This window comes from Pseudophryne corroboree, chromosome 10 (genome assembly GCF_028390025.1).
Source record: "Pseudophryne corroboree isolate aPseCor3 chromosome 10, aPseCor3.hap2, whole genome shotgun sequence".
In the NCBI taxonomy this organism is placed as follows: Eukaryota; Metazoa; Chordata; class Amphibia; order Anura; family Myobatrachidae; genus Pseudophryne; species Pseudophryne corroboree.
In genome coordinates, this window is record NC_086453.1 from 203,115,577 (window position 1) to 203,136,900 (window position 21,324).

A 21,324-nucleotide genomic window follows, 5' to 3' on the forward strand; every position below is an offset into this window, starting at 1 on the left:
ATCTCAGGTCCCCGTGTACTTTCTGGAGGCAATTGCTGCTGGTGAATGTCTCCACGGAGGAATTGATTATAATTCATTTTAATGAACATCATCTTCTCCACATTTTCTGGAAGTAACCTCGTACGCCGATTGCTGACAAGGTGAGCGGCGGCACTAAACACTCTTTTGGAGTACACACTGGAGGGAGGGCAACTTAGGTAGAATAAAGCCAGTTTCTGCAAGGGCCTCCAAAATGCCTCTTTTTCCTGCCAGTATACGTACGGACTGTCTGACGTGCCTACTTGGATGCGGTCACTCATATAATCCTCCACCATTCTTTCAATGGTGAGAGAATCATATGCAGTGACAGTAGACGACATGTCAGTAATCATTGGCAGGTCCTTCAGTCCGGACCAGATGTCAGCATCAGCAGTCGCTCCAGACTGCCCTGCATCACCGCCAGCGGGTGGGCTCGGAATTCGTAGCCTTTTCCTCGCACCCCCAGTTGCGAGAGAATGTGAAGGAGGAGATGTTGACGGGTCGCGTTCCGCTTGACTTGACAATTTTCTCACCAGCAGGTCTTTGAACCTCTGCAGACTTGTGTCTGCCGGAAAGAGAGATCCAACGTAGGTTTTAAATCTAGGATCGAGCACGGTGGCCAAAATGTAGTGCTCTGATTTCAACAGATTGACCACCCGTGAATCCTGGTTAAGCGAATGAAGGGCTCCATCCACAAGTCCCACATGCCTAGCGGAATCGCTCTGTTTTAGCTCCTCCTTCAATGCCTCCAGCTTCTTCTACAAAAGCCTGATGAGGGGAATGACCTGACTCAGGCTGGCAGTGTCTGAACTGACTTCACGTGTGGCAAGTTCAAAAGGTTGCAGAACCTTGCACAACGTTGAAATCATTCTCCACTGCGCTTGAGACAGGTGCATTCCACCTCCTTTGCCTATATCGTGGGCAGATGTATAGGCTTGAATGGCCTTTTGCTGCTCCTCCATCCTCTGAAGCATATAGAGGGTTGAATTCTACCTCGTTACCACCTCTTGCTTCAGATGATGGCAGGGCAGGTTCAGGTGTTTTTGGTGGTGCTCCAGTCTTCTGTACGCGGTACCTGTACGCCGAAAGTGGCCCGCAATTCTTCTGGCCACCGACAGCATCTCTTGCACGCCCCTGTCGTTTTTTAAATAATTCTGCACCACCAAATTCAAGGTATGTGCAAAACATGGGACGTGCTGGAATTTGCCCAGATGTAATGCACGCACAATATTGCTGGCGTTGTCCGATGCCACAAATCCCCAGGAGAGTCCAATTGGGGTAAGCCATTCTGCGATGATCTTCCTCAGTTGCCGTAAGAGGTTTTCAGCTGTGTGCGTATTCTGGAAAGCGGTGATACAAAGCGTAGCCTGCCTAGGAACGAGTTGGCGTTTGCGAGATGCTGCTACTGGTGCCGCCGCTGCTGTTCTTGCAGCGGGAGGCAATACATCTACCCAGTGGGCTGTCACAGTCATATAGTCCTGAGTCTGCCCTGCTCCACTTGTCCACATGTCCGTGGTTAAGTGGACATTGGGTACAACTGCATTTTTTAGGACACTGGTGAGTCTTTTTCTGACGTCCGTGTACATTCTCGGTATCGCCTGCCTAGAGAAGTGGAACCTAGATGGTATTTGGTAACGGGGGCACACTACCTCAAGCAATTCTCTACTTCCCCGTGAACTAATGGCAGATACTGGACGCACGTCTAACACCAACATAGTTGTCAAGGCCTGAGTTATCCGCTTTGCAACAGGATGACTGCTGTGATATTTCATCTTCCTCGCAAAGGACTGTTGGACAGTCAATTGCTTACTGGAAGTAGTACAAGTGGTCTTCCGACTTCCCCTCTGGGATGACGATCGACTCCCAGCAGCAACAACAGCAGCGCCAGCAGCAGTAGGCGTTACACTCAAGGATGCATCGGAGGAATCCCAGGCAGGAGAGGACTCGTCAGACTTGCCAGTGACATGGCCTGCAGGACTATTGGCTTTCCTGGGTAAGGAGGAAATTGACACTGAGGGAGTTGGTGGTGTGGTTTGCGGGAGCTTGGTTACAAGAGGAAGGGATTTACTGGTCAGTGGACTGCTTCCGCTGTCGCCCAAAGTTTTTGAACTTGTCACTGACTTATTATGAATGCGCTGCAGGTGACGTATAAGGGAGGATGTTCCGAGGTGGTTAACGTCCTTACCCCTAATTATTACAGCTTGACAAAGGCAACACACGGCTTGACACCAGTTGTCCGCATTTCTGTTGAAATAATTCCACACTGAAGAGCTGATTTTTTTTGTATTTTGACCAGGCATGTCAATGGCCATATTCCTCCCACGGACAACAGGTGTCTCCCCGGGTGCCTGACTTAAACAAACCACATCACCATCAGAATCCTCCTTGTCAATTTCCTCCCCAACGCCAGCAACACCCATATCCTCATCCTGGTGTACTTCAACACTGACATCTTCAATTTGACTATCAGGAACTGGACTGCGGGTGCTCCTTCCAGCACTTGCAGGGGGCGTGCAAATGGTGGAAGGCGCAAGCTCTTCCCGTCCAGTGTTGGGAAGGTCAGGCATCGCAACCGACACAATTGGACTCTGCTTGGGGATTTGTGATTTCGAAAAACGCACAGTTCTTTGCTGTGCTTTTGCCAGCTTAAGTCTTTTCTTTTTTCTAGCGAGAGGATGAGTGCTTCCATCCTCATGTGAAGCTGAACCACTAGCCATGAACATAGGCCAGGGCCTCAGCCGTTCCTTGCCACTCCGTGTCGTAAATGGCATATTGGCAAGTTTACGCTTCTCCTCAGACGCTATTAATTTTTGGGTCATTTTACTGATCTTTTGTGTTTTGGATTTTACATGCTCTGTACTATGACATTGGGCATCGGCCTTGGCAGACGACGTTGATGGCATTTCATCGTCTCGGCCATGACTAGTGGCAGCAGCTTCAGCACGAGGTGGAAGTGGATCTTGATCTTTCCCTATTTTTTTAACCTCCACATTTTTGTTCTCCATATTTTAATGCGCACAACTAAAAGCCACCACAGGTATACAATGTAGATGGATGGATAGTATAGTATTATATTACTTATGGACGACGAGTGCACTGACGACACAGAGGTAGGTACAGCCGTGGCCTACCGTACTGCTATATATATAATATACTGTATAATAATAATAACGGACCTGGTGGACACTGTCAGCAGACTGCTAAACTAGTATGAAGAAAAAAAAAACCACCACAGGCATACAATGTAGATGGATGGATAGTATAGTATTATATTACTTATGGACGACGAGTGCACTGACGACACAAAGGTAGATACAGCCGTGGCCTACCGTACTTATATATATATATATATATATATATATATATAAAATATACTGTATAATAATAATAATAACGGACCTGGTGGACACTGTCAGCAGACTGCTAAACTAGTATGAAGAAAAAAAAAGCCACCACAGGTATACAATGTAGATGGATGGATACTATAGTATAGTATTATATTACTTATGGACGACGAGTGCACTGACGACACAGAGGTAGGTACAGCCGTGGCCTACCGTACTGCTATATATATATATATAATATACTGTATAATAGTAACGGACCTGGTGGACACTGTCAGCAGACTGCTAAACTAGTATGAAGAAAAAAAACCCACCACAGGTATACAATGTAGATGGATGGATAGTATAGTATTATATTATTAGCAGGCAGATGAGTTGTGTAACAGCAGTGAAGTAGTCAGGTTTTAAGACTCTGTGATAGTGTAGGACCTGCATGAAGGTGGGGTACCTTGAAAATCGGTATGCAGGCTTCCGTGCATTGGCCAATCCACCAACTAAACCCCCATCATTTATTTATTGAATTGTTGAGGATAAGTGAGTTTACTTTGGTGAGTGCTGGGTTCTTTGTTTGTATTTATTAGAGCGATGTGGTCATGGGCTACATGCACCCCGCCCTGTGAGTGGTAAGTACAGCTGTGTACCCCGCTTATGTGGTGGAGAGTGCTGTGTTACATGCAGCCCACCCTGTGAGTGGTAAGTGCATGGCTGTGCCCCGCTTCTGGTGTGGTGAGTGCTGTGGTTTTTTCTGTGTGTATATGATGGGGTTAATCTATGGTTAGCTCTTATTAACCGTGGCCACTAGCTTTCTCATGCACCCCTGTGTGGACTTTATTATCCTGAACCTGTCTCAGCTGTTTCTTAGCAATCATCTTTGAGCCAGTGCAATAGGTGACTAGTGTGCCTTTAAAAGCCATAAAGTCTGTGGCAGGTACACATTAAATCTAGCAGGCAGATGAGTTGTGTAACAGCAGTGAAGTAGTCAGGTTTTAAGACTCTGTGATAGTGTAGGACCTGCATGAAGGTGGGGTACCTTGAAAATCGGTATGCAGGCTTCCGTGCATTGGCCAATCCACCAACTAAACCCCCATCATTTATTTATTGAATTGTTGAGGATAAGTGAGTTTACTTTGGCGAGTGCTGGGTTCTTTGTTTGTATTTATTAGAGCGATGTGGTCATGGGCTACATGCACCCCGCCCTGTGAGTGGTAAGTACATGGCTGTGCCCCGCTTCTGGTGTGGTGAGTGCTGTGGTTTTTTCTCTGTGTGTATTATATTACTTATGGACGACAAGTGCACTGACGACACAGAGGTAGGTACAGCCGTTGCCTACCGTACTGCTATATATATATATATATATATATAATATACTGTATAATAATAACGGACCTGGTGGACACTGTCAGCAGACTGCTAAACTAGTATGAAAAAAAAAAAAAGCCACCACAGGAGTGTTTTTCAGGCAGACAAACGTATACTGGACTGGTGGTCACTGTCAGCAAAACTGTGCACTGTACTCCTGCTATAACTGCTCCCCAGTCCCCACAATTAGGCAGTGTGAGCAGTGCACTCAGCACAGATATATGCAGCAGTGCAGCACACTGAGTGAGCACAGATATGGTGGAGCGTTTTTTTCAGGCAGAGAAACAACGGATTAAACTCACTGGTGGTATTATAATCAAAACCCTGCACTGTACTCCCTAACAGCTGCTCCCCGTCCCCAATCCTCCCCACAATTATAACTAAGTCACTCAGTCTTTTCTACTATAACGGAGAGGACGCCAGCCACGTCCTCTCCCTATCAATCTCAATGCACGTGTGAAAATGGCGGCGACGCGCAGCTCCTTATATAGAATCCGAATCTCGCGAGAATCCGACAGCGGGATGATGACGTTCGGGCGCACTCGGGTTAACCGAGCAAGGCGGGAGGATCCGAGTCGCTCGGACCCGTGAAAAAAAAGGTGAAGTTCGGGCGGGTTCGGATCCCGAGGATCCGAACCCGCTCATCACTAATATATATATATATATATATATATATATATATATATATACACTGTACCTAGGGTTGTATAAGAGGGGAACCAACCCTGGGAGCAATGACGGAAGGGGCCGGGGTAGGGAGGGAGGTGAATTGGCATTTGGGGTGGGGTGAGGGAGTTGCCAAGAAGTGAACATTTTACCTTACTTTGGGTACAGTTGACAGCTGGGGAACATCAGTTTCTCATCTTGCCCCAGGTGCTAACATTTCTAGATACAGCTCTGCATTACAGTACGTCTTACCTGTGGCTACTGCTGTTGAACCCAGTGTGATTGAATAACGTTGAGACGACCCATTGCTGCAACAGAAAGGAAGAAAAAGATGCTTAATATGTACTTCACTCTAATGTAATACAAAATTGTATATAAGCTACAGATTTTTACAATATAAACCTGCAGCATTAGGTAGTACTTTGGGCTAAACATAAACTTTTGTTTCTGTGTCTCCTAGACACTATCTCAGGAGCTGTGGGATGAATGATATTTGTATCACAATCTTTATGTCTCTTTTACCTATTTATTCAAATATGAAGCTTTTTTATTTTCTCTCTTGGAAAGTTCAGGAGACTCACAAATTTAGGGTGGTATTCACAGGCTCCCAACAGAGTAGGCCAGACTCTTGCATGCTGCTCATATCTCAAGTGAAGTGGGTAGGATTCGGCTTGGGTACGGATGCCTGCAGTTAGGATGCCGGCAGTCAGAAACCCCCCCCGGCATCACGACTGCCATAATCCGACAGGGGCATGTAACTAAACTAACCCTAACCCTCCCCATAACCCTCACTTCCTGCAGCCTAACCCTAACCTTCCCTTACCGCAGCCTAACCCTAACCACCCCTTCAGACAGCCTAACCCTAACCATCCCTTCCCGCAGCCTCACCCTAACCTTTCCTTCCTACAGTCTAACCCTAGGTCCCTAGCCAACAATTCCTCCCACCCTCCACCCTATCCCTCCCCGACATACAGTACTTATGTTTGGGATTCCAGCTGTTGGGATTCCGGCATTGGCATTCTGACCATCAGCATCCTGTTTGTCGGGATCCCAACTACATCCATGGGAGTCACGTATTGCATCATTGTGTTTCTGCGGGATGTGGTCATGTGACCGCCATTCAGGAACCCTGCAGTTACCATGCCAATACCGGGTCCCGAGCTATCAAATGCCCGACAGTAGGCATGTGTTCACAACACCCATAGAGTGGGAATAGAACCTGTGGCGAGTCACTGAGCCCGCAAGGGGCTCTGTTGTGCTCCCCACCCGCCCCACCATTCTGCGGTCGGGATCCTGGGGATGGTATGCTGACCTCCGGGATCCCCACTGCCCGTCTCACAGCCCCAACCCATTCCTACCCCACAATCATGAATCATGGCATCATACAGTGGGGGTCTGGGCCAAGATTATGGAATTTTAGTGCCCGTCTCCCATCATTCGTGCTCTCATTCTTACTTTTATTGGAAAGAGGCAAACTGGATGATCAAAGAAGAAAATGATTCATCCTCATCCTTCTTCTTAAACCCTTCAAAACAGTATTCCTCACTGAAACAGTGCAGAGGTGGTCGCGTCAATAGCACTAGCAAGTGCGGAGCTGAACGGAACATCCTGAAGAGTCACTTGGAGTCCAAGTGAGTGACACCTCTGCTGAGGACGTTCCGATCAGCTACAGGATGCTCTGGCGGTGCTGCAGCAGACATCCTGGCTGCAGGCCATTCCAGGTTCCCTGCTAGCCAGACGCAAAGGTCGTGGGGCATCAACGTTGCTACCAACAGAGCCCTGTGTGGCAGCACAGGTCGTCCATACCTCTTATTATGGCCTATTGAGTGCTAATGTTTTATGTGTTACCATTGTGGAGTAGGTGGAATAATCACTGACTTAATCAGGTCATAACTAAGGAAACCATTAAAACATGCCCAGTTTGTGGTGCTTGTTGATTGGAGTTTCATTAATGCCTCCTGAGATGGTTTAGGACTAATACAGTGACCCACACAGAGCATGGACATAGACCATGTCAGTAAATGATACTTACCTTGGACATAGTCGATGGCCATCTTGCAGACCCTGCAGACAGGTAATACATTGTCTCACTGTTAAAATAAAGGAATAGCAAACATCTGTTTACAGTGCACTTACACATCTAATTATACTTGCTTAAGTTTCTTTATACAGTAATTGATTGTTGGAAATATTCATGTACTTTGTTCAATAATGTCCAAGCTGGAAATACACCTACATACGTACCTCTCAACTGTCTGGATTCCAGCTGGACGCAGTGTCCCGTGGGTGGAGGGGAAGGTTGGGGGAGCCCTTGATCACTGCTGCTCTGCTCTGCAAAGCAAATAGTGATCTCTGAATAGACGCCATATGCAGGGAGGTAGGTGGGAGCTGCCCAGCTACTCGGGAGTGCTGGATGCACCTACAGCGTGTAAAGGTCCCAGTTTGCAACCAGTAAAAGTTGGAAGGTATGCACTTATAGTGTATTATATTATCGACACCAGTGTCCTCTATAAATAGAATGTCTTATGTATGACACAAATGCCTACTCTCCCGGAATGTCTGGTAGACTTTTGAATTTTGGGGAACTGTCCCAGGATCTGATTAAAGTAGACAAATTCTCCCAGATCAAATGGAGGCAGCTTGCAGCGGGGGTAGGGCCGAGGTGATGCAATCATGGCAACATGATCACCACAGTTGACCCTGGGACCTTCCCTCTCTAGGATCTCTTAGAGGGCAGTTAAACAAAGTCAGCAACTTTAGGGCAACACGGATGGTGTAATGGTTAGCATTACTGCCTCACAGCACTGAGATTGTGGGTTTGATTCTAACCACAACACTAACTGTGTGGAGTTTGTATATTTTCCCTGTACATGCATGGCTTTCCTCCGGGTACTCCGGTTTCTTCACACACTCCAAAAATATGCTGGTAGGCTAATTAACATTAGTATGTATGTGTGTGCATGTGGTAGGGAATATAGATTGTATACTCCACTGGGGCAGTTACTGATGTGAATGGCCAAATATTCTCTGTAAAGCACTACAAAATATGTGTGTGCTATATAAATAACTGATAATAAATAATAATAAATGGTGTGTGTGAAATGTTGATATATTTACTCATTACAGCTAACGCAGAGCTAGCCCTAGGCATAGGCAAACTAGGCAATTGCCTAGGGAATTTGACAAGTCCAGGGGCATGCCTTGCAAGCCTAGAGCCGGCTCAGCTGACAACAGCGGTTTGTGGCTCTCTGGCTGTCTGCTGTGATCAGAAGTCTCAGCTCAGCTCCGATCCCGCAGCAGCAGAGACAGTGGGGGCAGGGGCAGTACTAGCCGCAATGAAGTGCCCGCGGGCATCGGGCATTATGCAAGACAGCCAGGTACTACAATGAGTCAGCCTGACTCATTATAGTGCTCTGGCAGGCGGCCGCACCGCCGCAGACCATTGCTGAGGGAGAAGAGGAGGCTGTCCGGCAGGAGGAGTGTACCTTTCCCCTTCTCCATCGCCCAGCATGATTGGACGTTTCTTGTCTCCTGGATGGCTGGATCCACCCCTGGGACCAGCCACCCTATCAAGTACTGTATACAGTGCAGTTCACATCTGGCCGAGGAGGAAGGGAGAGAAAGGAGGAGGATCTGAGTACTATCCTGGCTGGAAACCCCCGCGGTGGCTGCAGCCTGTGTATCGCAGCAGCTCAGGCAGTCACAGAGGATGTAGCGAGGGGGGGCACCAAGCCTGACCCTGCCTGCTCTGCCCCTCGTACCCTGTCTGCCCTAGCCGGTAGCAGGGCAGTGCATACAGCGATTCGTGGGTATTTAGGGGGTGGAGCTAAATGCCATAAAGAGCCCACCCTCATTAGAGGCCTGTGTCTGAGCTGCTGTAGTTGGTAGTGTATCTCATGCTAGCTCCCCCTCTCTCACACACACTCTCTGCCTTGTTCCTCTCTCTCAATCTCCGAGGCTCTCTGTCTTGTTACTTTCTCTCTCTCTCTGACACTTTCTATCTTGTTCCTCTATATCTAACTCTCTATCTGACACTCTCTGTCTTGCTCCTTTCTCTCTCTCTCTCTCTCATGCACCTCTCACTCTCTCTCCCTGACACTCTCTGTCTTGCTCCTCTCTCACCCTGACACTTTCTCATGCACCTCTCCCTCTCTCCCTGACACTCTCTTAAATGTGCCTCTCCCCCTTTCTCTCCCCGACACTGTGTCTCTATCTCCCTGACAATGTTTTTTTGTCCCTCTCCCTAACACTGTCTCTCTCCTTCTCTCTCTCTCTCCCTGACACTCTCTCTTTCTTACTCCCTTCTCTTTATCTCTCCCTCTGACACACTCTCACACCCACTCGCTCCCCTCCCTCTCTCTTGCTCCTCCCCCACTCTCTGTAACACCCTCTCTCCTTTCTCATCCATTTTTACCTGACACCCTCTCTCTCTTTCTCTCATTCCCTCTTTTCCATGAAACCCCCACACTCCCTCACTCCCACTTTCTCTCCCTTGCTCCTCTCTCTCTTTCTCTCTTCCCCTGACACCCTCTTTGTGTCTTGCTCACTCTCTCCTGCTGCAACTGCGGAGGGGGGGGGGGGTTTCAATATTTTTCTATGGGGCCCACAAAGTTCTAGTTACGCCCCTGCCTCACACCATCCTGCATCAGCTGCCTTGCCACTTCCTATCCTCCCCTCCTTCTGACAACCCCCCAACCCACCCCCACGGATGCCTAATTCTTGCCGGACCACTGCTTAGATATGGGTGATGGCCCGAGAGCTGACCAGAGCTCCTGCAGAGCCACTGCCTGGCCAGAGAGACAATGCAGCCTCCTTCCGGAGACCTCCAGATAACTGCTCTCCTGGGCACCTCATTCTGCTGATGATACACCCCCTCTATCTCTCTGTCCTCTCTCTCTCCATGTCTTTCTCGCTCTCCATGTCTCACTCCATGTCTCTCTCTCTCTCTATGTAATGTGAGAAAGGAGCTATATGTGTCATGTGAAAAAGGAGTAATATGTAGCAGTGTAATGGGAGAAAGGAGCGATATGGTGCGGTTTAATGTGTATAAGGAGTAATACGGTGTCATATAATGTGAACAAGGTTACATTACTGTGTGGCATAAATTTAATTGGTGGTCTAAAGTATGGGCACACCCCTTCCCAGCAAGAATGTGCCCTTTTGGCGCCCAATATTCCCTATTTGAAATATGGGGACATGGGAGTGCCAATACTTTTGCTGGCACAGGACACCAAAATGAGGATTGCTATGGGTGAGGGGTGATGGGTGTTGCTGGCTGCTGCTTTGAGCTGTGCTGCTGGGTGCTGTGCTGGGAGAAGGGGGTTGGGTCAGAGGCGGAATTAGCAAATGGTGGTAGGGGGCACCAGCCAAAATCTTGCCTAGGGCATCAAATTGGTTAGGGCCGGCTCTGGTCTAACACATACATCCCCAAAGTGACTTTTACTAACCTGCATTGCTTTGGACACTTGGTAAAACAGATGAGCCTGTGATCTAACAGTTTATCATACAGCCTATAGAAGCAGTGCCCTGAAATAAAAAATAAGATTTTACTTACCGATAAATCTATTTCTCGTAGTCCGTAGTGGATGCTGGGACTCCGTCAGGACCATGGGGAATAGCGGCTCCGCAGGAGACAGGGCACAAAATTTAAAAGTTTGACCACTAGGTGGTGTGTACTGGCTCCTCCCCCTATGACCCTCCTCCAAGCCTCAGTTAGGATACTGTGCCCGGACGAGCGTACACAATAAGGAAGGATTTTGAATCCCGGGTAAGACTCATACCAGCCACACCAATCACACCGTACAACTGAACCCAGTTAACAGTATGACAAACGTAGGAGCCTCTGAACAGACGGCTCACAACAATAACAACCCGATTTTTTTGTAACAATAACTATGTACAAGTATTGCAGACAATCCGCACTTGGGATGGGCGCCCAGCATCCACTACGGACTACGAGAAATAGATTTATCGGTAAGTAAAATCTTATTTTCTCTGACGTCCTAGTGGATGCTGGGACTCCGTCAGGACCATGGGGATTATACCAAAGCTCCCAAACGGGCGGGAGAGTGCGGATGACTCTGCAGCACCGAATGAGAGAACTCCAGGTCCTCCTTAGCCAGGGTATCAAATTTGTAGAATTTTACAAACGTGTTCTCCCCTGACCACGTAGCTGCTCGGCAGAGTTGTAATGCCGAGACCCCTCGGGCAGCCGCCCAAGATGAGCCCACCTTCCTTGTGGAATGGGCCTTGACAGATTTAGGCTGTGGCAGGCCTGCCACAGAATGTGCAAGTTGAATTGTGCTACAAATCCAACGAGCAATCGTCTGCTTAGAAGCAGGAGCACCCAGCTTGTTGGGTGCATACAGTATAAACAGCGAGTCAGATTTTCTGACTCCAGCCGTCCTTGAAATATATATTTTCAATGCTCTGACAACGTCCAGCAACTTGGAATCCTCCAAATCGCTAGTAGCCGCAGGCACCACAATAGGCTGGTTCAGGTGAAACGCTGAAACCACCTTAGGCAGAAAGTGAGGACGCGTCCGCAGTTCTGCCCTGTCCGAATGGAAAATCAGATATGGGCTTTTATACGATAAAGCCGCCAATTCTGACACTCTCCTGGCTGAAGCCAGGGCCAGTAGCATGGTTACTTTCCATGTAAGATATTTCAAATCCACCGATTTGAGTGGCTCAAACCAATGGGATTTGAGAAAATCCAAAACTACATTAAGATCCCACGGTGCCACTGGGGGCACTACCGGGGGCTGTATATGTAGTACTCCTTTTACAAAAGTCTGGACTTCAGGAACTGAAGCCAATTCTTTCTGGAAGAAAATCGACAGGGCCGAAATTTGAACCTTAATGGACCCTAATTTGAGGCCCATAGACAATCCTGTTTGCAGGAAATGTAGGAATCGACCCAGTTGAAATTCCTCCGTCGGGGCCTTCCTGGCCTCACACCACGCAACATATTTTCTCCAAATGCGGTGATAATGTTGTGCAGTCACCTCCTTCCTGGCTTTTACCAGGGTAGGGATGACCTCTTCCGGAATGCCTTTTTCCCTTAGGATTCGGCGTTCAACCGCCATGCCATCAAACGCAGCCGCGGTAAGTCTTGGAATAGACACGGTCCCTGCTGAAGCAGGTCCCGTCTTAGAGGTAGAGGCCACGGATCTTCCGTGAGCATCTCCTGAAGTTCCGGGTACCAAGTTCTTCTTGGCCAATCCGGAGCCACGAGTATCGTTCTTACTCCCCTTTGCCGTATAATTCTCAGTACTTTTGGTATGAGAGGCAGAGGAGGAAACACATACACTGACTGGTACACCCATGGTGTTACCAGAGCGTCTACAGCTATTGCCTGAGGGTCTCTTGACCTGGCGCAATACCTGTCCAGTTTTTTGTTGAGGCGGGACGCCATAATGTCCACCATTGGTCTTTCCCAATGGACCACAATCATGTGGAAGACTTCTGGATGAAGTCCCCACTCTCCCGGGTGCAGATCGTGTCTGCTGAGGAAGTCTGCTTACCAGTTGTCCACTCCCGGGATGAACACAGCTGACAGTGCTAACACATGATTTTCTGCCCAGCGGAGAATCCTTGCAGCTTCTGCCATTGCCCTCCTGCTTCTTGTGCCGCCCTGTCTGTTTACGTGGGCGACTGCCGTGATGTTGTCCGACTGAATCAACACCGGCTGACCCTGAAGCAGAGGTTTTGCCAGGCTTAGAGCATTGTAGATTGCTCTTAGCTCCAGTATATTTATGTGAAGAGACGTCTCCAGGCTTGACCACACGCCCTGGAAGTTTCTTCCCTGTGTGACCGCTCCCCAGCCTCTCAGGCTGGCATCCGTAGTCACTAGGACCCAGTTCTGTATGCCGAATCTGCGGCCCTCTAACAGATGAGCACTCTGCAACCACCATAGCAGAGACACTCTTGTCCTTGTGGACAATTTTATCCGCTGATGCATCTGCAGATGCGATCCGGACCATTTGTCCAGCAGATCCCACTGAAAATCAGAATCCACCCGTGTTGTTGGAGCACTACTTGGGTTAGTGCTACTCCGACCTCCAGCTGTTCTCTGGATCTTGCCCTTATCAGGAGATCGTCCAAGTAAGGGATAATTAAGACGCCTTCTCTTCGAAGAAGGATCATCATTTCGGCCATTACCTTGGTAAAGACCCGGGGTGCCGTGGACAATCCAAACGGCAGCGTCTGAAACTGATAATGACAGTTTTGGACCACGAACCTGAGGTACCCTTGGTGTGAAGGACAAATTGGAACATGAAGGTAAGCATCCTTGATGTCCAAGGACACCATAAAATCCCCTTCTTCCAGATTCGCTATCACTGCTCTGAGTGACTCCATCTTGAACTTGAATTTTTGTATGTACAGGTTCAGAGATTTTAGATTTAGAATCGGTCTTACCGAGCCGTCCGGCTTCGGTACCACAAATAGCGTGGAGTAATACCCCTGTCCCTGTTGTAGGAGGGGTACCTTGACTATCACCTGCTGAGAATACAGCTTGTGAATGGCCTCCAATACCGTCGCCCTGTCGGAGGGAGACGTTGGCAAAGCAGACTTTAGGAAACGGCGAGGAGGGGACTTCTTGAATTCCAACCTGTAACCCTGAGATACTACCTGCAGGATCCAGGGGTCCACCTGCGAGTGAGCCCACTGTGCGCTGAAATGTTTGAGGCGACCCCCCACCGCCCCTGAGTCTGCTTGTAAGGTCCCAGCGTCATGCTGACGCCTTTGTAGAAGCCGGGGAGGGCTTCTGCTCCTGGGAAGGAGCTGCTTGTTGCAGTCTCTTACCCTTTCCTTTGCCTCGGGGCAAATAGGAATGTCCTTTTGCTCGTTTGTTCTTATAGGAACGAAAGGACTGCGGCTGAAAAGCCTGCGGCTTTTTCTGCTGGGAGGTGACCTGGGGTAAAAAGGTGGATTTTCCGGCCGTTGCCGTGGCCACCAGATCCGATAGACCGACCCCAAATAATTCCTCCCCCTTATACGGCAATACTTCCATATGTCGTTTGGAATCCGCATCACCTGACCACTGGCGCGTCCATAAACTTCTTCTGGCAGATATGGACATCGCACTTACTCTTGATGCCAGAGTGCAAATATCTCTCTGTGCATCTCGCATATAAAGAAATGCATCCTTTAACTGCTCTATAGTCAGTAAAATACTGTCCCTATCCAGGGTATCAATATTTTCAGACAGTGACTCCGACCAAGCCACGCCAGCACTGCACATCCAGGCTGAGGCGATTGCTGGTCTCAGTATAACACCCGTATGTGTGTATATACTTTTTAATGTATTCTCCAGCCTCCTATCAGCTGGATCCTTGAGGGCGGCCGTATCAGGAGACGGTAACGCCACTTGCTTTGATAAGCGTGTGAGCGCCGTATCCACCCTAGGAGGTGTTTCCCAGCGCGCCCTAACCTCTGGCGGGAAAGGGTATAATGCCAATAACTTCTTTGAAATTAGCAGTTTTCTATCTGGGGTAACCCACGCTTCATCACACACTTCATTCAGTTCCTCTGATTCAGGAAAAACTATCGGTAGTTTTTTCACACCCCACATAATACCCCTTTTTGTGGTACTTGCAGTATCAGAGATATGCAAAGCCTCCTTCATTGCCGTGATCATATAACGTGTGGCCCTACTGGAAAATACGTTTGTTTCTTCACCGTCGACACTGGATTCAGTGTCAGTGTCTGGGTCTGTGTCGACCGACTGAGGTAAAGGGCGTTTTACAGCCCCTGACGGTGTCTGAGACGCCTGGACAGGTACTAACTGGTTTGCCGGCTGTCTCATGTCGTCAACCGACTTTTGTAGCGTGCTGACACTATCCCGTAATTTCATAAACAAAGCCATCCATTCTGGTGTCGACTCCCTAGGGGGTGACATCACCATTACAGGCAATTGCTCCGCCTCCACGCCAACATCGTCCTCATACATGTCGACACACACGTACCGACACACAGCAGACACACAGGGAATGCTCTGATAGAAGACAGGACCCCACTAGCCCTTTGGGGAGACAGAGGGAGAGTTTGCCAGCACACACCCAAGCGCTATAAATATATATATAGGGACAACCTTAATAAGTGTGTTCCCTTTATAGCAGCTCAAATATTATAAATATCGCCAATAAGTGCCCCCCCTCTCTGTTTTTACCCTGTTTCTGTAGTGCAGTGCAGGTGAGAGTCCTGGGAGCCTTCCTCGCAGCGGAGCTGGGCAGGAAAATGGCGCTGTGTGCTGAGGAAAATAGGCCCCGCCCCCTTTTCGGCCGGCTTCTTCTCCCGTTTTTTTTGGAACCTGGCAGGGGTTAAATACATCCATATAGCCCCAGGGGCTATATGTGATATATTTTAGCCAGAATAGGTATATTACATTGCTGCCCAGGGCGCCCCCCCCAGCGCCCTGCACCCTCAGTGACCGTTGGTGTGAAGTGTGCGGAGAGCAATGGCGCACAGCTGCAGTGCTGTGCGCTACCTCATGAAGACTGAGACGTCTTCTGCCGCCGGTTTCTGGACCTCTTCTCTATTCGGCATCTGCAAGGGGGTCGGCGGCGCGGCTCCGGTGACCCATCCAGGCTGTACCTGTGATCGTCCCTCTGGAGCTAGTGTCCAGTAGCCTAAGAAGCAAATCCATCCTGCACGCAGGTGAGTTCACTTCTTCTCCCCTAAGTCCCTCGTTGCAGTGAGCCTGTTGCCAGCAGGACTCACTGAAAATAAAAAACCTAACAAACTTTTTCTAAGCAGCTCTTTAGGAGAGCCACCTAGATTGCACCCTGCTCGGACGGGCACAAAAACCTAACTGGGGCTTGGAGGAGGGTCATAGGGGGAGGAGCCAGTACACACCACCTAGTGGTCAAACTTTTAAATTTTGTGCCCTGTCTCCTGCGGAGCCGCTATTCCCCATGGTCCTGACGGAGTCCCAGCATCCACTAGGACGTCAGAGAAAAAGATTTAAGTAAGATCGTAAGAACCAAAGAAATGGAACTATGACTTATGTGGAATGTGCAAACTTCAAGTAGGGAAGACGATTTAAACAGATTGACCAAATAATTGACAATTGGATAGGTTTGAACATTTTGGCCAAATAACATTCATCATTCAAGGACTTTTTTGTTTTTATGGTAAAATTCACAAAATTATTATAGTTCATACAATTAGATTTGCACAAAACATCCCCTGAAACATTTGTTTGTGGTCATAACAATTAAACAGTATTCTTTGAGCCAGATGTACTAAGGGCTTAATTCAAGTTGGATCGCAAATCGCGATCCAACTGCAACTTTTCCGATGGCCCCCACTGTGCATGCTGATTGACAGGCAGGGGCCGAGGAGCGGGCATGGGGGCAGATGGCGGTTCGTTGTGGGGGCAGTGCAAGGTAAATGGGGGCGTGGCAGCATGAGTGGGGGGCGTGTCATCACATGTAGCCACTCCGAAATAAAAAATGGTGGTGGGTCTCCTGCTGTCACAGCCAGGCTGCGCCGGCATGAGTCATCCACAAATTCAGTTATCAGCGATCCATTTCCTTTATACTGTAACCACTGGACAGGCACAGTTGGCACTCCACTGGTCTAAAGCTTCTTTATTACCCAGTTCTCAAAGGGTCAGAAGAGTCTCAGCACTTTTCTGCATTGGCTTGTAGCTTTTGTGTTCCCTGCCCCGGTGGTCTCCTCTTGTAGTGGAAACTCGGCTGTCTGTTGGTCTGGTTAATGAGGTCTCTTTTTTGGACAGGGGGGAGGCAGAATGTTGACCATATTATTTATTTATGGAACTGTACACTCATCATAATCAAACTGATGGACTGTGTTTCCTGAACTCGTCACCTCTGCAGAATTACCAATTCCATTACCAAACTTCATTTGAACAAATAGTTTGCACAATTTTGTTCATCACTAGAGCATTGTATAGTTTGCTGCTGCGGAGCTGTAAGGTTTCTGCAGGGCCTGGTAAGGCCATTATACTATTTTGCACTTCTCACTGAACCCCACAAAAATTGAGTAGTTGAGTGGTTGATCGCACTGCCAGCAAAAGGGTACTACTGTAGTACCAATGTCAACAATTTGTATTTCAGTGTCTCCTGCAAATTTCTACTTTTCCTTACCCCATCCAGGGTGCTTATTATAGTCACAATACTCCATTCCGGGAAGCAAGGGATAGAAGTAATAGCCACAACCACATTGTTCTATCATTTTGTATTGAAAACAGGACTGTAGACAAGCCTAAAAACAAGATGAAAGCAATACATACAAAGAATTTATTAAACTGTTCACTTTTCAGACTTGTTACCTAAAACCTGTAGTGGAAAAATTGTGCATTTGCATTGTAGTATTAAAGGATAAATTCATCTTTAAATGGTTGCCATGGGCAGAGGCGTCACTCACCTCTGTAACACCCAGTGCGGCAGCACGAGAAAGGGGCGGGGCTTTGAGGGAATGGGCAGGACTTAAATAGGGGCGGGGCTTCGCGGGCAGCACCCGTTTTTAGCCCATTGAAGGCATGAAAAGGGGGCTGGGCTTTGTGGGAAGGGGCTGGGCGTCACGTCCCGACACCTGTTTTTTTGTCACTGAGTGGTGGGGGAGGTGAGGGCTGACTCCCAGGGGTGCTGTCCCTGCAGTGCTGTCTCCTACACAGTGACAGGAGCCGAGTGCTGCACATAATATAACAGTGCAGCACTCGGCTCCTGTCACTGTGCAGGAGTCAGCATTTTGGTGTCACCCCTCGGCGGGTGACACCCGGGAGCGGGCTGCACCCCCCTTGCGACGCCACTGGCCATGGGCAACTTCTCCACTGGCTCACTTCTTCACTCTTTTCACTGCTTAGTACAGATATAGTTACGCTCATCTAGCATGGCTACATCACAGGTGGGCACTCTTGGTGCGGCTAAGCGATCCGGCGCCTAGCCTCGGCAGCATAAAGAGAGGCTCTCATTCATGTGAATGGGGTGCATACATGTCCCTGCATGTAGGGCAGTGCTGCAGCAAAGGGAGGCGGGCGGCGGGAGGCAGTGAGAGAGAGCGGGCAGCGGTCATGTGGGTGGTGCTGTCAGATGGTGCACCCACAGTGCAGTTGCGCTGTGCGCAAGGCACCACTGGCACACACCTAGTTACTGCCCTGTATGTGGGTAGGTCTGGCCACTTTCAGAATACACACGTACGTAAGTACGTACGTACGTACGTACATACTGTATATATATATATATATATATATATATATATATATATCTCATTAGTCCACTGCACTCATCAGTCCTAGGTTTGAGTGCAATATGATATGTGATCACATTGTTAAAATAAAAATCACAGAGTCTCTGCACTCACCATAATAAATAATGGGGTTTAATTCATATATTGATCAATACAGTTAAGCTTGCAGCCCCCATCAAGGGACCCCATTTTCTTCTGCAAATCCTACTCTGGCACCCTGGCTATTATAATCCTGTACCAAGAGAGGCAGTCTACATGTATGTATATGTATATGTATATATATATATATATATATATATATATATATAATCTCATGATTGTGGCAGCACTCCTCACTCACAGTGATTACTTGCCTGGTGCCCTCCTAGGTACCTCAATAGCTGTAAGGTCCAATATAGCAGAAAGACGGGCGGCACTCAGAAATGATGACAAGCAACAAGCAGGGTATAGCAACGTTTCGAAGTGTATTACTTCTTCATCAGGACGATGAAGAAGTAATTCACCCGTCTTTCTGCTATATATATATGTTTGTTTATATATATATATATATATATATATACACACACATACAGTCCTTCATTCTTTTGTCTAGCTATACATTGATTATATCATCTATTCAAAGAAACCATTGCTACATGTTCACATATTTCTCTTTAATAAATTAGAAGTCCCCTTACAGTACTTCACTTTGATCTTCCTAGTCCTTCCCTCTTACTCTTGGCTATCTGTTCTGAAACAGTTATGCAGTAATAAATGAGCTCTACTTGCACTTTTATGTTTGCAGTGCATGCATCTCTCTGCATTACTATTATAACGTATTATTTATGGGGGTAATTCAGATCTGATTGCAGCAGCAAATTTGTTAGCTAATGGGCAAAACCATGTGCACTGCAGGGGGGCCAGATGTAACATGTGCAGAGAGAGTTAGATGTGGGTGGGTTATATTGTTTCTCTGCAGGGTAAATACTGGCTGCTTTATTTTTACACTGCAACACCCCACCCAATTCTAACTCTCTCTGCACATGTTATATCTGCCCCACCTGCAGTGCACATGGTTTTGTCTATTAGCAGCTGTGATCAGATCTGAATTAAGGGCCCTACACATTTAAAGATCCGCAGCCGAGCTGCCCGACGGCGGATACGGCGCAGAGGGACGACCCAGCGGCTTGGGGGCAGTGACGGGGGGGGGGGGGGGAGTGAAGTTACTTCACTCCCCCGTCACACGGCTCCATAGAAGTGCAGGAAAATATGGACGAGATCGTCCATATTGGCCTGCATGCACAGCTGACGGGGCACCAGCGATGAATGAGTGCGGGGCCGTGCATCGTTCATCGCTGGTGCCTCCACACTCAAAGATATGAACGGTAACTCGTTTATTAATGAACGAGATCGTTCATATCTTTGAGTGATATCGCCCAGTGTGTAGGGCCTATTAGGCCCTATGTCTCTTTTGCTAGTCCATTATAGTTAAGGTTGCCACCTCATCTCTTTAATTCTGGACACATATTAATTACACAGGTTCTGTGGCTGGCTGACTTGAAGACTCCATTTCACCTGGTTTTAATCAGCCTCAGAACCTGTGTAATTAATATGTGTCCGGAATTAAAGGGATGAGGTGGCAACCCTATTTATGGGATGCGGTCAAGATCCCGGCGGTCGGAATACAGACACCGGAATCCCGACCGGCACAATCCCGACATATTCATCCTCTGTGGGTGTCCACGACACCCATAGAGGGAGAATAAATTAGTTTACCGAGCATAGCAAGGCACCGTGCCCGCAGTGTGGCGAGCGCAGCGAGCCCGCAAGGGGCTGCGTTGCGCTCGCCCCCCTGTCGGGTTTGTGCCAGTCGGGATTCCGGTGTCTGTATTCCGACCGCCGGGATCCCGTCCAGTGGTATTTCGTACTAATCCCCTGATTATAGTGAGCGGGGAGGGGATTTGTTTGTTTTTACTAGTGTAGATTAACCCGTCCCTTGCATGCACCTGTGATGGACCAATACATTGATTTGAGCAACTACTATCAACTACTGTTCTGTGTATCAGTGTTCTGAGAGGTATGTATGGGATCAGTAGTTGGAGCATATGCTGATCTTTGTAGTGCCATACTGGATGTACCTGGGGTGCCTCTGGGTGAGTTGACTCTTAATATAGAAATACTTAAATGTATGACCCAAAGTAGGTGCTATTATCATGTAGTGTAGGACCACCAGAGCAGAGACACATTGAGGTGGCTGGTGGCTTACCGGGCTGGGTTCAGGAGACCGGCAGTTAAGATGGTGGTGGTCTAAATACTGACCCTGACATCTAGACTGTTCTCAATCCCGACAGGTGCTCCATACTAAAGGAACCCTAATCCTAACCCTTCCCCTAATCCTAACCCTCCCTTCCTGCAGCCTAACCCTAACCCTCCCCTATCGCAGCCCAACTCTAACTATCCCTCCCTGCAGCCTAAACCTAACCCTCTCTCCCGACCACCTAAACCTAACCCTCCCCCCGCAGCCTAACCCTAACCCTCTTCCCGGAGCCTAACCCTCCTTGGCATACTTACGTTCAGGATCCCAGCGGTCGGGATGCTAGCATTGGCATTCTGACAGGTGTCAGGATTCCGTTGCCAGTATCCTGACCACCGGGTTTGTGAACACTGGCATTGTGACTACATCCTGACTTACCATATGTTTGCAAATGTATGTAAGTGAGATCTCTCCATTACTATTATC

At 48.2% G+C, this 21,324-nt stretch overlaps 1 protein-coding gene across 1 annotated transcript in view; it reads right to left on the reverse strand.

The window, feature by feature from the left end:
- Positions 1-21,324, reverse strand: part of SCNN1D (sodium channel epithelial 1 subunit delta) — a 103,556-nt gene that overhangs the window by 6,268 nt on the left and 75,964 nt on the right. Inside the window, exons 7-10 of the mRNA XM_063943038.1 lie at positions 17,504-17,621; positions 10,835-10,913; positions 7,420-7,477; positions 1,963-1,987 (exon numbers count right to left, since the gene is read on the reverse strand). Of these exons, the coding sequence (XP_063799108.1) occupies positions 1,963-1,987; positions 7,420-7,477; positions 10,835-10,913; positions 17,504-17,621 (280 nt within the window). The remainder of the gene's footprint in view (positions 1-1,962; positions 1,988-7,419; positions 7,478-10,834; positions 10,914-17,503; positions 17,622-21,324) is intronic.